Source organism: Montipora foliosa, chromosome 8 (genome assembly GCF_036669935.1).
Source record: "Montipora foliosa isolate CH-2021 chromosome 8, ASM3666993v2, whole genome shotgun sequence".
In the NCBI taxonomy this organism is placed as follows: Eukaryota; Metazoa; Cnidaria; class Anthozoa; order Scleractinia; family Acroporidae; genus Montipora; species Montipora foliosa.
Genome location: NC_090876.1, coordinates 20,202,836 through 20,220,961, shown reverse-complemented (window position 1 = coordinate 20,220,961; position 18,126 = coordinate 20,202,836). Strand labels below are relative to the sequence as shown.

Sequence of the window (18,126 nt, the reverse complement as noted above, 5' to 3'; positions counted from 1 at the left end):
ATACCCCCAAAATTATTTCCACCTAGTTTTCCAAAAAACTGGGATCAAAAAATTTATTCCATCAGCTGATGAGTTGTATATGTATACGAGTTTGAGGTATTAAGAAAGTGCTCATTTTTGCAAAAATGCTTTCGTACCCCCAACTCATACGTGTATATTACTATTTCAGTTACAGTATAATTGCATCAATGCAAACAATTAAGTTAACTCTTTACTTACTTCTCATAATCATCATGAAGCTTTTTCAGTGAAGCACTTTTGGTCTCCCATGGAGTGGAATACAATTTAACCATCCGCACCAGTTCCGTGATAGGAACACTTAGGTCTGAGGAGCTATGAAACGAAAAAGTGATAATTAAAATTGAGTTGACTGCATGAGCCAAGCTATTATAAACAGTTTTATGCAAATAATTTGTTACATGTGAATGTGGTATCAATGGAGTATTGTAATAAAAGGAGGGCTTATCCATCAGTTGTGGTCATGCATGCAGCGGCTTTGCTAGGTTCATTGGTGCACGTTGCTGTAGGGCGCATTACCATAGCAGTTGTTCCGGGGAAAAAGTGCATTTGTAGAGGATTTAGCTGTCTCCATCCCTCCAACATTTTTCCTTTTTTTTTTTTTATCAGTGTGACGAGTGCCTGTATCCTGTGCTGAATGGGACTCAATCATGACTGGATAATTGGCAGGATTTCCCAGCCACGGGAGCAGTTTTGTCCATCGAGGAGGTGGCAGCCAACAGTGGAAGCTCCTGGATGTTTCTCAGACACTCTACCTCCACTGATTGACAGAGTTGTGAAATGAAATACCTGAGTTTATAAAGACCACATATTGTTCTATCTAAACAGCTATTAAGAATGGTCAAGTTATCATTTCCTTTTTTTTTTATCATGCTAGATTAGACTTGGAATGCACTAGAAAAAGAAGTAAGACATGGCAATTCTTTCAATTCTGCCTTGAGCAATAGTTAATGTACTTAACATATTGAATTACTACTCAAAGTCAACTTTTATGTATGTTTGCAAGAAAACATTATTACATGGCATCTGACAGGATGCGGCGATGCGGATCCGCATAATTCACTGAAATCCGCATCTTCCGCATAATTCCGATATTTTCCGCAAAAAACAGAAGAAATATCCGATATTAGTGATAAAGCAGCTCCTTAACATCCTCAAAAACATAAAAGCCGAAGAAATTGACTGTTTTGAAACGCTTATTTTCCTGAACATTGAAGAAAACACACTATTTCGTTCGCAAGATGAAAGTTCGCAAGAAAGATCGTAAGCAGTTTCCGCGCATTTTTTCGCCAATGAGCCTGGACACTAGTTTTTGTTCCTACAATGCTTTCCATTGGACGAGAAACAGTTACACTTCAGCAAATGACGTAACTGATAAGAAACTAAGGGTACGTTCGATTGACCGTATTCCGGAATAGGATTACATGGAATACAAGTTAGAAATCCTTCGTTTTTACGGAGATTCACATTAAAAATGTCGAACACCTGCTAAAATGCTATTTTAAACATATCTTTATTATCCTTGTTGCTTCAAAACGCCAGACATACCGTTTTGAATTCATCACTTCACGTATTCTTATTCCGGAATACGGTGAATCAAACGCACCCTAAGGGCCGATTTACACGGTACGACTTTGTCGCATGCGACAACGGCTTACGACAGGCCCACGACATGATTTACGATTGTTGTGTACGTCAGAAAAAATGTCGTAGCATTTTAAAACATGTTTTAAAACGCTGCGGCAATCGTAAGTCATGTCGTAGGCCTGTCGTGAGCTTGTCGCATGCGACAAAATCGTACCGTGTAAATCGGCCTTAAGTCAATGATCGAGGGAATGGATCGCGCTCCAAAGGTATTACAATTTTGCTCCATTATCTCCAAATTGAAACAAAATTCATGATGAGAAACAAAATAATTTTTATCGCTTTATTTATTGTACCAAAAGTTGCGGGAAAATCCCAACTGCTAACCCTTTTATTTCAACGGTGAAAGCTGGTCGCAAATTGATGACTCCTCCATGTATTTTAATCACAAAGGGCAAAAATTCAGTCACAAATGCGATTGCATTGGTTGCAATTTCGATTACGGATTTACCGTAAGCATGTAAATACATTAGACAGGCCTAATTATTAGATTTATAACTTGTTTAAGTTTCCGCATAATCCGGTGTAATTTCCGCATAATCAACGCATGTTTCCGCATAATATGGCCAAGAATTTCCGCATAATCTTTAATTTTTTTCCGCATCCTATCAGAAGCCATTTTATTATGTTGTATAATAATAATCACCTTCTAAACAACTTTCCAGTGACCAAAACAATTTTCAAAAGCAGACTTGGAGGAAGGGCATGCTGAAAAGAAAGTCGTTCTCTGTTATTGAAAATTATAATAAAATTAGAAAACTTATAAAGAATATAATTATTATAAATAGCAAAAAACAAATTTAAAGCACTTCTGTTGAATATTACACTTCCGAGTACGGCATTAAGCCAAAACTTTCTGGAAATTTTGCTTGGAAAGGAAGTGGGCAATTATAGGACGGTGCCTACCGTAACTATTGTTATTGTGCATAAATGTACGTTACGCGCATGTCAAGGCACTCGTTTCCTATGGATTATGCTTACTAATACAGGGATATTTTTGCGTGGTTTAGAACTACGTGGAGAAAGCAGAACTTAGCAAGTGCTCTCTTGGTATCAAAAAAGAAATTAGGGGGTAAACATACGTTTTTCAGAGATAAATAAGCTTCAATTTGGAAAAGAATGCCATACATGTACGCGCATTGCTTTGTATTTGAATGCTTTTTACAAATATTGCTGATTAATTATCTTTTAAAAATGTGTGGTTACATCCAATTTTCTGTATGGATTTCAATAACACTTGTTAAGATCTGCTTTTCCAGCATATTCATAAACTGAGAATTGGTAGGCACCAACCTTAAAGTGCCCCTAACCCCAAAATATTTTTTCGCTAAAATGAACCGTTGCACCTGTTCGAAACGCATTGCGGCCATTTTTTTCATTTTTCTAACAAATCCTGCCATTTTATAGGCTTCGAAAGTTGCGAAAATCCAAGCATCTTTTGTTCACGACCGAGTCAGAAGGGGAGTGGGTCTATTCCTGATGTGACATCACAAACTGATTTACATTGCATTAACTCTTTGTAAAAATGCATGCAAAGTAGATTGTGACGTCACATCAGGAATAGACCCACTCCCCTTCTGACTCGGTCGTGAACACAAGATGTTTGGATTCTCGCAACTTTCGAAGCCTATAAAATGGCAGGATTTGTTAGAAAAAGGAAAAAATGGCCGCAATGCGTCTCGAACAGGTGCAAAGATTCATTTTAGCGAAAAAAATATTTTGAGGTTAGGGGCACTTTAAGTTTGGTCCCATGTATTGGAATTTACTTGAGCCACCTTTAATCCCTCTTTATTATATGGTTTGTGTTTGTAGCCGATATAACGCGCGCTCTTATTGGCTAATTGTTACTGAAGTGTACGGCATTATTTTTTGTGAGAAATCTACATTGGGTACTTAATACCCTGGCCAAATTTTGTCTTGATATGATTACCCTAACTGTATCTAAGGACAGAATATGTTTATTTGCTTGAAAAAAGGAAAAACTATTTCGAGCCTCCTTAAGCAATGTACTAACTGTCATTTCTACAATAGGAATTATTATAATTAATTTTGTTCTCAATTGAAAAAAAATTCAACACACCTTCAAAAGTTCATCCTTGACAGCTATAAGCTAAAGCAAAGCATAAAGATACCATATAAAAAAAGGATGTTTCAGCTTCATTGGTTAGGAATTTTTAGTCACTGAATATTAAACAGACTGACATAGATTTCAGCTGTATGAAAGTCAAATAATTTAGAAATGATACTCTTAAATATTACATCATATAATTTGCAGTTGTAAATGATACATGTAAACATAACGATCCCATTTTTTTTCCCCAGACAAGTCTATAGACCACTTTCTTTTGTAATAATGTTAATTTAGACCAGTCCAACTTTCCTCATTTTGAAACAAATATTCTTTTGAAATTTGCTCACCATAGCGAGGCTGGAAAGGCTTATTAGCATTAAAACAAAAAAATATTTTATAATAATATTTGGCCGCCATTATGAAAGAGGTGTATTGACTGAGTGTACAAGAAATTTAGACTGTTGACAGGCTAAATGAAACTTAGGCAAGGTTAGACTTGATAATAATTACCGGTATTATACATGTATGTAATAATGTAATAATGTAATAATTATTACATTAAGTGAGCGTTGACCAATAACAATAACAACAACAATATTATATAATCATAATAAGTTCACTTAGAAGTCAATTTCTTTAGGCTAATAGCTGGGTACATTAAATTTTAATACTTTTTGTACTAGCGTTACTGTAAAATTAGTAGAAACTAATTTTAATCCCTGACCAAATCATTTACTTAAAAGCAGATCAAACCAAAATAATATTACATGAATTTGTTACTATCATGTTAGATTTTGATGACATGGGGAAACAAGAGAGGTCAAAGCTTCTCGGAGCACTAGGCAGTTCAAAACCAGTAAACTCAACTCATGTGGCGTTGAGTTTGTGTATCGATCCTGGGCCTCAGATGGTGGAAGGCAAATGCTCTGACCTGACAATAGCCGCCAACCCTACTCCCCTGGGGTCAGGACTTGGAGTCAGATTGCTCATCAAGAGTCACAACATACTAGATACCTGGTTCACTACAGTCCTGTAAATTGCGCAGGCACTCCTCCTTGAGACAACCTTTTGAATTGCATGCTTCCTGGCTAGACTTGGCTGAAGCAATTTAACTTGTTTTACTACCGGTAACCTTCTTTTCTACAGTACATGTATGTATATACCTACCTCCTTTTATTATTATTTTATAGTATTCCACTATTGTATTGAATGATTGTAAGAGAGGCTTTACCCCTGACATATCTGGCAACCCAGTTCCACGAACCCTTTTAGAATCAGCTCTCGATCTATTTAAGGTGATTCCCTAGTATTGCACTGCGCATCCTGTTCTGCGCATAACACAGCGTAAGCCCCGTTCGTATTCAGGCATGGCTAAGAGGCTTTATGGTCAAATTTTAATGGCTCTTTGTCTCACAAGTCTCAACGGATATTCTAAACAAAAAAATGTTTAAATTAAACCATAAAGACTCGTACCCATGTGTGAATATTGATATATCGAACGTGGCCAAAAACATTTCAAAATGGCGACCTTTCGCGAGGGAAAGCTCGCTATAAAGAAGAATGGCCGTTTTCAGAGCACAGCAGTAAAGAGCAAAACAAGAAACTTTTTCAACTCTCACAAAACAAAAAGTCGAGTGATAGTCTTCATGATGCTAGAGAACATTTAAGTCCGACAGTGAAAGTGAAACCGCGCTATCGGGGAGACGTGTTGTCGAGGGGTCGAGCTTGATTTGCTTTCTGTTTTCTCTTAAACGAGGTTGGTGACCTATCTTTTTTTTGGCATAATTTTATTCTCTTACTGATCTTCTTTGCGCTGTAAAAAAATTACAAAAAATTTACGTCAGAAAAAAAAGTTACAGGAAAGATAGTATTCGTAGCCATCACTCGTGGACACAAAATTGTCTCCTCGAGATCACGCACCCGAAGAACATTTGTAGTCAGTGCCTTTTCAAGACTTGTGCCTGTGCCATAAAACAAACATTAAATTATTCCTTTTGAGCAACACAATTCACCTGTTTTGTTGTTTCAAGAATTACGTCAACGCTGTGCTTCCTGTTCCTGCAAAACGTAGCCTGAACCGATGGAATAAACTTGTCCTTGATAGATGAAGGCGAAATGCTTAAATGGGTAACTTCAGCAAGTTATGTCTCTCAAACGAGCTTGGTGACCTACTTTTTTGATTGCACATTTCGAGTCACCATAATATAGGGAACAATCGAGAAAAGTTTTAAAAAAATCTTACGACAACTTCTGTTACTAAGGAATCACCTTAAACTACTAAGTACATCTATTGTCAGATTGTACTTTCTTTTGAATGACAAATATAAGTCCAAGAAGAAATTGTCTCACCTCTGAAAGTGAAGCTTGGAAAAGAGCCAAACAGTTCTGAACTCCATCACACAGTTTGTTGAATTTTTGTTGATCTTCATTTGGTGTTGATTTTCTCTGAGAAAAATTTGAACATTCAATTAATTTAGTACAAGGGTCATTAATGATTCTTTTATTTTGCACCGAACGGTCATGAATTACCACTTTTTCGCAAAGCTCAGTATCATTGGTACACAAGAAAATATGGTAACCCATCTGTGCGAGAAAATTTGGTTTTGGTCACCGTACGACTGCAGGACCAGGACGGTCCACCCCTCCACGTATGCCAATGTGACCAGTATCATGTGACCATATCATGGGCTCAAGTTTAGAGAATCAATTGTATACTCATCAAGGTCAGCTGTTATTTTTTTTTTGTTAGTTGACCACTGACCAGGCACTGGGTTTCGATTGGATTGCAGACTCAAGCCATATTAACTTAAATTTTATACATGTATTGTAAGAATAAATAAGCCGGGAGCTCTGCTTTTAATTTAAGGCTTCGCTAAATCTATAGATATATTAGATTGCAATATAATAGACAGTACATAAATGACATAAATGATTATAACAATTCCTATTAAAGTTCATTACCTTAAGGATCTGTTTCTATTCTAAAAAATGACAATCTCGTACCCAGAGTTCTCTGGCTTTTTGGTCAGCAGGTGAGTGCCCGGAGAGACTCTAGATAGGATAATGAACTTAAAAAAAATTTTGATTGGTTGCTGGTATAACAACGGCAGTGTGACAGGGGTAATATGAAGAAGTACATGTACCAGACCAGAAACCCCAGAACCATCTTCCTCTTTTTGGAGGGAGATTTGAAATCTAAAACTTAAGTTTCAGTGCTGTTTGTTTTTTCTACTTTTGCTGTTTCCCCTGACTTAAGGCACCTCCGAAATACATAATTAAAAATCACTAGTTAACATAATAAAACTAAAGGGTTTGAATAATGTCTGACAGTTTCAACTAATAAACAGCTAGCTGCTAAAACTGATTACTGTTGCTGTTACTGTGCCTTTAGTGGAAGAAAGTCTTGTAAAAGCCACTCAGAAGTACAGAAACATAAAAATGTGGTAGAAGAGTGCTCACATTGGTGTTGCTTCCACAAAAAAATTGTCAAACATATTTACTAATGCACAATGTTATAATCTGCACGATGGAATGAACCCTGAAACACTAAAATAAATACACTTACTGAAAGCGTCTTACAGCAAGCAAATGAACACTTCTCCTTGTGAAAAGAAACCAGTTTCTTTTATGGACCGTGTTTTAAGACTAAAGTTTTACACTTTCAACCCTCCACTTTCAATCATTTATTTCCAACCGTTTACTGTTTTCTTTTTTTTAAACTCAAGCATGCATGCGCAATAAGACCAGAACCCCACGTTTTCTGGGGAAATGGAGTCCATTATTCCTGAGAGTCTCTCGGGGTGCTCACTCCACTGACCAAAAAGCCTGTGGACTCTGATCTGGGTACAAGATTGACAAAAGGACCGAAAGTTGTTTCAATTTTACAAAATAATTACAGGAAAATCACAGACAGTTTCCATATAAGGTCATATCATAATTATATGAGCTTATATACGTGTAACCAATATTGAGTGCAACCAATCAGAATACAGGAGATGGAATATCCATTACTGAAAATTCACATACAAGGCCATTAAACCGAAGTTTCGAACAAAAAACTAAAAAATTGCGCAACAACAAGTTGAAAAGAAAAATCATGAGGGTAAATTCTTCTAATTAAACACAAGGCCAGCTTACCTCACTTTCAACTACTTCAAAGTTAGAATCAGTCCTTTGAAGCTGTGATTCTGCAAACTCAGGTACAGGTTCAAGAGGGGTGCCCGTCTTCTTTAGAATGCCTTAAATGAAAGGTAATCCAATTACGAAACACAGTAATTTTTCATGTTGTCGGCCATAGCATGTACAATTCAATCCACACCAGCCAAAATTTGGCCAGAACCTATCGATTCACTTGCGTGTGAATAGCGTAAATTTACCGCTACAAGTCTAGAATACTTATATTGACCACAGGTGTACCGTATTCTAATCATTTGCTCTAATGCGAGTGATCATGTAATATTCTTCATTTATTATAAATATAAACACCAAGGAAATACCAGGTGATCTTTCGTGTGAAAACATGATATCTTCACATGTGAAAATAACTTAATTGCACATGACAGTGTATCTTCAAATGTACAAAAAGATCATTGTTAATTGGCTACGTAATAAATTGTGACGTTCTTCGTAAGGACTACAAAACGTATTACTAGTAAAATGGTTTGGTATTTCATTGATGTTTACATAATAAACAGAACATTACATAACCAGTCGGAGATAAGAAATTTCTCTTCTTGTGATGAAAAATAATGATGATCACCTGTTTGCAAAATATTTTTTCAACACTCGATTATCTCTGTGCAGCCATGTAACATTCTCTGTGTCTCATATCTTATCTAGAGAGTAATAATAATTATTAGTAGTATATTCTAAAACAGTGGATAGCATTGAACAGTCCAGCACTCAGATTGGCTACTTTAACTCCGGATATCCTTTCCTATTCACCTCCAAGCAATTCACTCAGACTTTGTGCCCAGAAATGTTTGCAGGAATAAATCTTTTTGTGCTATAATATGATCTCACTGTTTTAGTATATACTAAAACAACTATTCACCTCAGTGTCAGTGGCTGTGGTAGATATTCGGAAAAGTTCGGTAAATACATGTATCCACCACTTAAGCCAGCTCCACTTCTGTGAATAGTTGCTAATTATTATTACATATTTATTTATTACAGAACATGATCACCCGAGGATATGAATTCTATCCTAGGGTGCTGAATTCGGTACCTCTCATTTGTAATTATTGCATTGAATCATGAGAGGTGATACATACTTCATTCACCACTCCCCATAGAGGCTTTACAGGGCCAATGAAACACAATCACGACAGAACAGAACATTCAACAACAACTGTAAAGAATCCCAACTGGCTGGAAGCAAGCTGGTTCACTATTTACAAGTGCAGCGGAGACTTAGTTGAACCAGGGACCACTAGGAACAAATTCAACCTGTGGTCAGAAAGTGTCGTGAACCCAGGATCCCTCAATCTCGCGGCAAGCACCCTAACTACTGGGCCGAACTGCCCAGCACAAGAAAATAATTCAAAGCCATGCGCAGTCATGTAATGTTCTGTTTATAACATAAATGATAAAAATATAAATCTGGGACATCTCAGTTTTTTATTCATTTTAATAGCACAAATGGTGCCAACACCATGTTCCCTACAAAAACCCACTGATCAATTCTATACCCATAGAAAAGAAACCAAAGTGTAATTCCTAAAAAGCTAATATTAACTTCTTACTAACCGAGCGCGAGGGCCGTACTGGGGAATATTGGCCCGAGGTCGTGGCCGAGGGCCTGAGTTGAATATTCCCCAGTACAGCTCGAGCTAGCTCGGTTAGTAAGTAGTTTATTACCTTTTGCTTTGTTTTTGGAAGCCCGTAATCGGCCCGTGGGCATTACGGGAGAATAATGCCCTACAATTCAGTCACAATTAGCCAATCAGAGCGCGCATTATTTCGGCTGCAAACACAAGCCATATAATAATTAACAATCACCGAGACAAAGTCGAGGTGAATGTTCACCGATAATCACTGAGCCTGAGGCGAATAATTGTTTTAGTATAAATACACAGGTGATTATTTCAAAAAAGAGAAAAAAAACATTTCAACGCGAAATCATCTTCACTTACAGTGGCAAAACGACTGCTAGCAGCCATTTTGTCCGTCGAGGTGATTATCGGCTGATAATCCGAGATAGCGAGCCAATGAGAGCACGCGATTTTGTATAATCACCTGTGTGTTTATACTACATGTAATTACTTTTAACGACCTACCTAGCCAAAATGTTTTAATAATTCGTAAGGAGTTAATTGTTAAAATCCAATGACCAAATGCAATCATCTATTATAAACTAATAACGCAACGAAATTTTAAATTCTCATATCAAGAAATGCACTCTTTTATCGAGCGAACTGCAACATCTCAGAATCACCTTATTTACTTTCCGACAATTCACAAACTGCACATGCAAAGTCCCTTGACCATTTTCTGAAACGGATTTAAGTTATATACTCAGTGACCGGTATTCTTAAAATGTTCTCCGATTTCCATGCCGGCCAACTTCGAATTCAACGCACATATAACTTATTACCGTTTCAGAAAATGGTCAAGGGACTTTAATATTTGTTGAGTTGCTTTCAAAAAGTGGTACCTTCAACTTTATCGGTAAATCACCTCCAAACTTGAATATTAGTTGAACAGTGTTAACTGTGTTCTCTTTAATTATTTGTATTGTCGTACCTGGTCGTTTGGCGAGACTTTCCTGTTTCTCCGCAGTAAACGGCTTAGATTTCTCCACCATCATGAGACATGAGATAAAAGGAGCAATCAAGTGATTCGATCCTTTAAGAAATTTTAGACTCACAGTGATTAAAAGTCAAACCTAAAATTCAAACATGATCTGGCCGCCATTCGCTGCTCTTTTGCTCTGTGTCGCCATGGTTACGCTTTTATTTACGCCGGGTCAGTTGGGCCCGTTTCTCGAAAGTCCCGAAAGCTTTTCGCGCCCGAAAAGCCATTTGCAAAAGTGGCAGCCGCTTGATTTGGAAAGCCGATCTCTTAACATGTTTTCAAGGTAACAAAAAGAAAAGTGACTGCGAAGTTTGACGACTTAAATCCTATCCGTTCTTGAGATAAATAGGGAATTGTGACACCCGAAAACAACCTCGTTCCCAGGGTCTTCTCGGCTTTCAATATGGCGGCGGGTCTTGAGAAGACCCTGGCACACAGCAGGTCACGTGATCAATATTTGTCCATCGAGGATGGACAAATATGCAAATTTTTTCAAAATGGCGGCAAAGAATAAGGTGAGAGAAATCTGGGTACGACAACTGCCAACAAACAAAATGGAGTACGAAGGGGGAACCCAAAGCTGTAAACTTTGCTTTAAGAAACCAAAACTACGGATGGATGAATGCACGAGCAACGAGAATGCGGTAGATGACAGAGAAATCTTGCTTTTCTTTTCATTTCATGTTATTTTAAACCAATGCAATTTTATAGACGGCTATTATTTCTCGAGGCTGTGATTTTTAAACAGTTTGGAAACAGCCATTGCACACAGTTTCACCCGTAGCATCACAGACATTTGATTACCTTAAAATCCAGTGAGCTAAGGTTAATGAAAGCCCTGGTTCTAGCTATTTAGTCACGGAGGTGTGTTCGCTGTCTTCCGTAATGTATAGTTTATATTGCATGTTTATTTTCAATCAATTAAACCTAATTATCATTAATTTTTCATACACTTGAATGATTATCTGATTTCTTATCGGTGTATATGAGCCTTCTGACAACGACCTTCCCCAGTATACATTGACCCAAAGCTATTTTCCTAAAAGGAAGTATTATTATACCACATATATATCTGTGGTACTTCATTTTCACATTGAAACCATTAGATTGTTGTATTGTGGTTTTATCTCTCATCTCATCGATTGACTGCAAGTATTGTCATGTCAGTCTAAAATCAGTATTTTAATTGTCTTCTGATTGCCAACAGGGAACCACAGCATGTTTAGTGCCCACATTCTGATTCTTACAACTTGTTATAATTTGTAAATATATTTTGTGGTAAAGTTGACATAATCAAGCACATGTACATTGTTGAACATGCCATTCCATAGGATTAGCAATCTGCTTCTTGCGCTTTTCAAGCCATGAAAAGATCTTTTCCATGTCTTGTCCTACCAGTGTAGACAATGTGATGTCTTGGAATGCTGCTCATGAAATCTGTTGAGCCTAATTAAAAAAGGGCACAATTTGTGCAAGTCCTAAACATAAGCATCTCATCATCTTTAGCAGTTCTTGTCAAATGAGCCCAGGGTTAGGGGTGGATCTTTGCTGTTTTATCAAATTGGCTTTTAATCTGCTGTTTTGGAGGCAGTGACAATGGCACGGTTTGTTTTATTTGCCTCCATTCCTTGAACTACATTTTTGTTTCATTTCATTTACTCAGAAACGAATTGTATCTATTTAGACTTCAGGGTGAACTATTTATACAATGAAGTAGAGTGATCATTCAAAACAGAGTTTGTAATTGAACATCTGAACAGCTATGAGACGTAAAAACAAACTTGTGAACATGTGAACCTGAATGATAGCAAATCATAATGCTGACAAGCATGAAAGTGAACGAAATGGGTCATAAATATGAAGTTTTCACAATCTGAATGATTTTCGGTTATATTAAAGGGATATATTGTTGAAAAATCCAAAGCTATCTCTCTTCATGGTAATAAGTAATGTAAACAATCTTCCCACTGGCGAGTTGTAGTACCGGTAGTAAATTGGGTTTTCCAGGAACCAGTTATTATTTTAAAGCTAGTACTGGTAACTTCCTAGGTTCACATGTACCACAAGTAATGGAAGATTCACAGAAAATGGAATTTGAAATTTTATGCTGTGGCATTTGAAGGAAAATTAGGTATTTGTAGACAAGTATCATTATGTTCTTCTCTTTAATGGTTAATATTCCTTGACAGGCTTCTAACCGTTCAGATAGTTTGCGTCCACATTTTTGTCCTTCTTTGTTGAGAGTTTCAATAGACAAAGCGAAATATATATGACCGACCAAATGACCCACACTACAGTATTTTATCTTTTCTCCTGCCCTTACCATTCCAGAAACAAAACACTATTTATTTTTGTGAAATAGTTTCTTGTTGCTGGTGAAGTTGCAAATTTCCTGTGCTTTGTCACCTTCAATTTTATTTCCTACTCCCCCTGTCCAGTCCGCAATCTTCCCCCACATCACTCGATGTACCACATCTTCAGACAGTAATTAAAATGCCACAACTTGACCAATGCTAGAGAATATTTTCAAAGCATGTTTTGAAAACGAATAATTCCAACTTAAATTATTGGAGTACAAGAAAACTCACAGGAGTGTGATGCTAAAAAAGTAATGTGTACAAAATTAAAGAATACTGTTTAATATACATATTTATATTTTTAAATCAGAAGAAGCAAAAATTGAAGTCGTTAGCAAATTGACAGGTCAATAAGACTATAAGGATAAGCCTTAAAATTATTTTCAAGAATAATAATTATTGTTAAGACTTCACAATCTTAAATAACTCTCTTGGAAAATTACAAGATGACATGCACTTTGTTTGGGGTGAGGAGATTAATATTTTTTATTAATGAAAGTAAAAGATGATGAAAACCGACCGAGCTAGATCTCTCTGTGCACCACTAGCTGAAGAGTGTGGAAGGGATGGGAAAGAATATGGATTACTGCAGCTGCAGGTCTATTGAAATAAAACACAGGTCACATTCCACAGTTGAGTGTACATGTCACCGTGCTGCCGACAAATAAATAACACCAAAAGTGTCTGCTAGCGCTAATCACTCAACAAAAATGTTGTTTCAGGTCTCGGGGAAACTTTTGGCTTAGTTGTTGATTATTGGAGCAGCGACCTCCAGTCTTGACCTGTATTTAACAGACCCGCCTTCGTTGCAGCTGTCACACGAGTCAACAGAACCACATACAACTGCTAAATCAACCACATCAATAATCTATGAACCCTGTTGCACAATTTTATAATTTGTAACAATCTGACATGGTGCAAACACTGAACAACAGTAACAATACTCGCGTCAAGGAATTACAATTGTGAGACGCCAAAATGAACCAAAACGTAAAGGTACGTACGAAATAAAATCACTTAATTACCGTTGCGTCTTTCAAACACCATTATATCCTTCTATATTATAGAGCGATCGCTATGCCAGAGGTCGTGAAAAGCCAACGTAGTTTTAATTGGAATCGAGGCCTGATGTAGACATCGTACAACGTGAAAAAACGGTGAATTATTTTTGACTGTTATGCTTGTTAATTTGCAGCTGCTTCTTACGGAACAGCTACAATTTTGAAAATGATTTAAACACGAATTCTGTTGTTCTTCTGGCTCTCCTCACTAGCCGCCATCTTTCTTTCGACATTAAACCAATCAGAGTTCATGTGAGAAAAGCGCCAATCAGCGATCTTTTTAGTTCACTGTGTGCCAGGGTCTTCTCAAGACCCGCCGCCATATTGAAAGCCGAGAAGACCCTGGGAACGAGGTTGACCCGAAAATGGCCCGTAAAGTTTCGGGACTTTCGAGAAACAGGCCCCAGATCCTTCCATCTCCTTGCATAGGTTCCCAGTGTGTACGAAGGTTATGGATGATTATGGATGTGTGTGATTCAAATTTGAAATCAGAAGTAGGATTTTTTGTGCTTTACTGATCAAAGAAGAAAAAACACCTCCACCTCATCTTCTTCAAAGGTTGAAGCTCCGGCAAGAAGAGTTAACCTGTTCTGAACCCCTGTTGGGACAATGTAGTTGTCACCAAAATTTGAGGATGAAGTGGCCGAAATCCTATCAATTAGGAGGTCATTTTCTCCAAACGTAGGGCCGACATGTCCAACGTTATGTATCGCTTTGGAAGGATCTTTTACATTGCTTTTGAAGGGCGGCAGTCCTTCGGCGTTTCGTAGCGAGAAAATAAACGCTTTCTCTGTGGCACCGAATTTCCCATTACCGTTTCCTGGCGATTCTGAAAGAAGGAAAAAATCATTCATTGTACTTCAAAATTGATCAAAGAGAAATGGCGTATTTAAACGAAAAATGATAGGGCGATAATATATTCACTCTTTAGTCGCTTATGAACACTTTGACTCCCTCCCAACAGTGATAATTATGTAAACTCTCCTCACAATTTCAAACACTGTCCGGTGAACAAGTATTGAGAATGAAGATCATTATCAGTTGAGGGATATTATTTTGAGATAACACCATATTCCTCCTCTGCCTAGAATCAAACTGACCTATTTTCAGACCGATTTCAACTGTAACACGATTGGCTTAATAAATCGAGAAGGGCTTTGTTGATGGTCTTATCGCCTAATGATGAAGAAGAAGCTTCTTCTAAAAAAAACACACCCCTATCAAGACTTGATTGAACAAACCATACCCTATTTCAGACCAAAATGTTCAAAATCGATACCCTATTTCAGACCAAGACGGATAAAAACCACACCCTTTGGGGCCGCACATACCTATATAGCCCATATAAGGGAGTACCCGCCCGGGGATGGAGGGGGGGGGGGGAGGGGGGGTGTACTTGTTGTAACTTGTATTTCTGACCAAAGCAAAGAAGATCACGATAAGGGGACACGTCATGACTTTTAGTAGGTGCCCTTGCATATTACTTGTAATGAATTGGGGCATGAAGGGTATTTTCAGCTATGGTCTCGAAAATACCGGTGCAGTACTGCATATATTTGACCTGCAAAAAGAATAAAGCGCACATGTTTGTCTGCCATTTATTACAATAGTCTCTTCACATCCACCCCCTTTGTGAATTTTACCAACGTACATAATGACAAGCCCCCAGATTGCTGATAAATCAATTTTTGGAGCACCGGCACCGGTACCGCAGAGGTCATGGTTTCAAAACCCGTTTAAATTGAATTTTTTTAGCGTTTTCTTTCATTCCTGTCATTCGCACCGAAGGCGCGCGTGCAGCAGCAGCATTGGTAACAATATATGGTAACCCATCTGGGCGAGAAAATTTGGTTTTGGTACCGTAAGTTTCGAAAAAAAGTTACAAAATTTGCACAGAAAATTTATCTGATATGTTGTTGCTCTTCTGGCAGTGAATAACTTTGATGTTTAGAAGCGACGAAATCCTTTAAAATCGCGTATATGCAATAAAAACAATTGCAAGAAATTTATCGCAGTAACGTAAAACCGTGATTTTGAAAATAGCTGAACGTTGAATACCTACCCCAAGGGATATCTGTGAATCCTCCAAACGAAATCGTTTTTTCTTGACAATTGTAACCGTGTTGCTTTTTCCATCGCAATTACTGTGAAACTTGTAATCAGAATCTCCGTGGGTCGAGCTTCTGTAACAGAGTTCCCACCGGATCATCTCCAATGACAGGCGACAGAAACATTGCAAGATGGCGCAGATAAAATCCATCACTGGATAATATCACTGAATTCATCATAGCTGGCAGGTAAATTGAAAAGAAAATTAAGTTAGATGAGTAAATATTTGCAAGGATCGTTAAATGAGATGATACAGCGCCGAGAGCCGTGTATCAAAAAGCGTGCATTCCCCAATCAATAGAGAGGATGAGTGGTGAGAGAGACACATTCACCACACACGGGATACTTCCAATGATAATTTTTTTTCAATAAAACTACTTTAACTGTGTATCCTTCCAATCCTTTGCCCTTTCACCGGAAAACGGTGCATTTATGTGCGTAAACGACGTTGTTGTATGTCTGCCCTGTCGAAAGGGACGTCATCAAAGTCTTTTTTCGCGAAGTTAGCACAAATAAATACATCATCAATACACTTTTGACGTCTTCTTATACTTAATTCGAAAATACAAGACTGAATTCGTTTAAAAAATAGTTAGAAAAAGGACAAATAACAGCCAAAGCACAACAGCTTATTTTCGAATCGCCGCTCGCTGGCAACCCAGTTTTGGAGCCAAAGTTGTTGACAAAAACGTTGCCACAAAATTTTTTAAACGGTTTTCTGGCCCTTTAATTGCGAATTGTTATAATACACTTTTACACTTTAAAAAAGCGTGTTCGCTTAACACCTAACTGGCAAAATTTTGAGCTTTGAGTTTTATCCAAAGGCTGTTTATTTTGAGTGTAAGTTTTGGATTTCATGGTCCGCCATTACTCACGTTCAAAACTGGCCGATTGGACCTCAGAGGGTTGGATCTAGAGAAAATGACGTCATTTACTCACTAGCTTAAAATTTCAGCGTGTAAACGCAATTTTATATAAAACACGGGTTGAAAAGTCTGAAAGCCCGAAAAATCCCGTGCTGCATATTACACACGCGCGTACACACGCATTGCATTCTTAAACTAGTGAGTGTTTGACGTCATTTTCTCCTCGACCCAGCTCTCTCAAGATTTTTTAAGTTAGTAATGGCGGACCAATAAATAAGAAAATTCCAGCTAAAATAAACAGGTGTCTTTTTTAAAATCAGAACTTAAAACTTGGGTGAGTTAGTGTTTAGTTATAGATGGGATGCCAGTTCATCGCAGGGTTACCCCCAGCATTTTGCCGGTACCCATTTATACACCTGGGTGGAGAGAGGCACCGTGAGAGTAAAGTGTCTTGCCCAAGAACACAACACAATGTCCCCGGCCAGGACCCGAACCCGGACCCGCTCGATCCGGAGTCGAGAGATTAGACCACTCCAAAATAACTTTCACATTTTGGCGCGAAGCTTAAAAACAGATTGAAAAAAAAAAAAACTGATGATAAAAAAGGAGCATGGGGATGTGTTCTCTCTCCTCATCATCTCTTGGTCCTTGCTATTACTGGATTAGTTTTGATGAGAAAAATTCCGGTCAGGTTTGCATGAGGGCCGATATTCAATTCCAAGGTTTATTACAACCATTTAGAAATCACTGCTGATCCTTGCAATCTGATTGGCTCTCAGCAACGCGATTTATTTCCAAATCGTACTATTTTTTGCTCTCTAAATCGCAGCATTTTTTTCCCAGCCAATGAGAAAGGAACACTAAAACAAAACAACCAATCAGATTCCAAGGCTTCTTTAAGGTAACCAATCAAATTGCAGGAAAATGAAAGACAAAGAAAAACCATTGTGTGGCGAATTTTGCAACTTTTGTTCCCAACTGGATCAATAAAATATTGGTACTGACTAAAATCCTGTATTTTATCGATTAAATAATTATTGTGTGATTTCTAAATGGATGTAATAAAGTAGTAATTGAACTTCGTGTCGTGCAATTTTGGTCTGAAATCATACTTGTGATTGTAAATCGAAATCGCGCTGCGCGCTCGTTCGATTTTTTGAATCACACGTATGATTTCAGACCCAATTGCACTCCACTCAGTTCAG

The 18,126-nt window shown here is 37.7% G+C and overlaps 2 protein-coding genes across 2 annotated transcripts in view; both read right to left on the bottom strand.

Annotated features, from left to right (window-relative positions):
• LOC138013333 (uncharacterized) overlaps positions 1-10,839 on the bottom strand; it is a 48,020-nt gene extending 37,181 nt beyond the window's left edge. The window contains exons 1-6 of the mRNA XM_068860379.1: positions 10,478-10,839; positions 7,871-7,971; positions 6,083-6,178; positions 3,743-3,772; positions 2,309-2,370; positions 220-333 (exon numbers count right to left, since the gene is read on the bottom strand). Of these exons, the coding sequence (XP_068716480.1) occupies positions 220-333; positions 2,309-2,370; positions 3,743-3,772; positions 6,083-6,178; positions 7,871-7,971; positions 10,478-10,541 (467 nt within the window). The 5' untranslated portion in view covers positions 10,542-10,839. The remainder of the gene's footprint in view (positions 1-219; positions 334-2,308; positions 2,371-3,742; positions 3,773-6,082; positions 6,179-7,870; positions 7,972-10,477) is intronic.
• A 3,625-nt stretch (positions 10,840-14,464) lies between these two features.
• Positions 14,465-18,126, bottom strand: part of LOC137968356 (uncharacterized) — a 45,479-nt gene continuing 41,817 nt past the window's right edge. The window contains exon 31 of the mRNA XM_068814949.1: positions 14,465-14,775. Coding sequence (XP_068671050.1) covers positions 14,465-14,775 — 311 coding nt within the window. The remainder of the gene's footprint in view (positions 14,776-18,126) is intronic.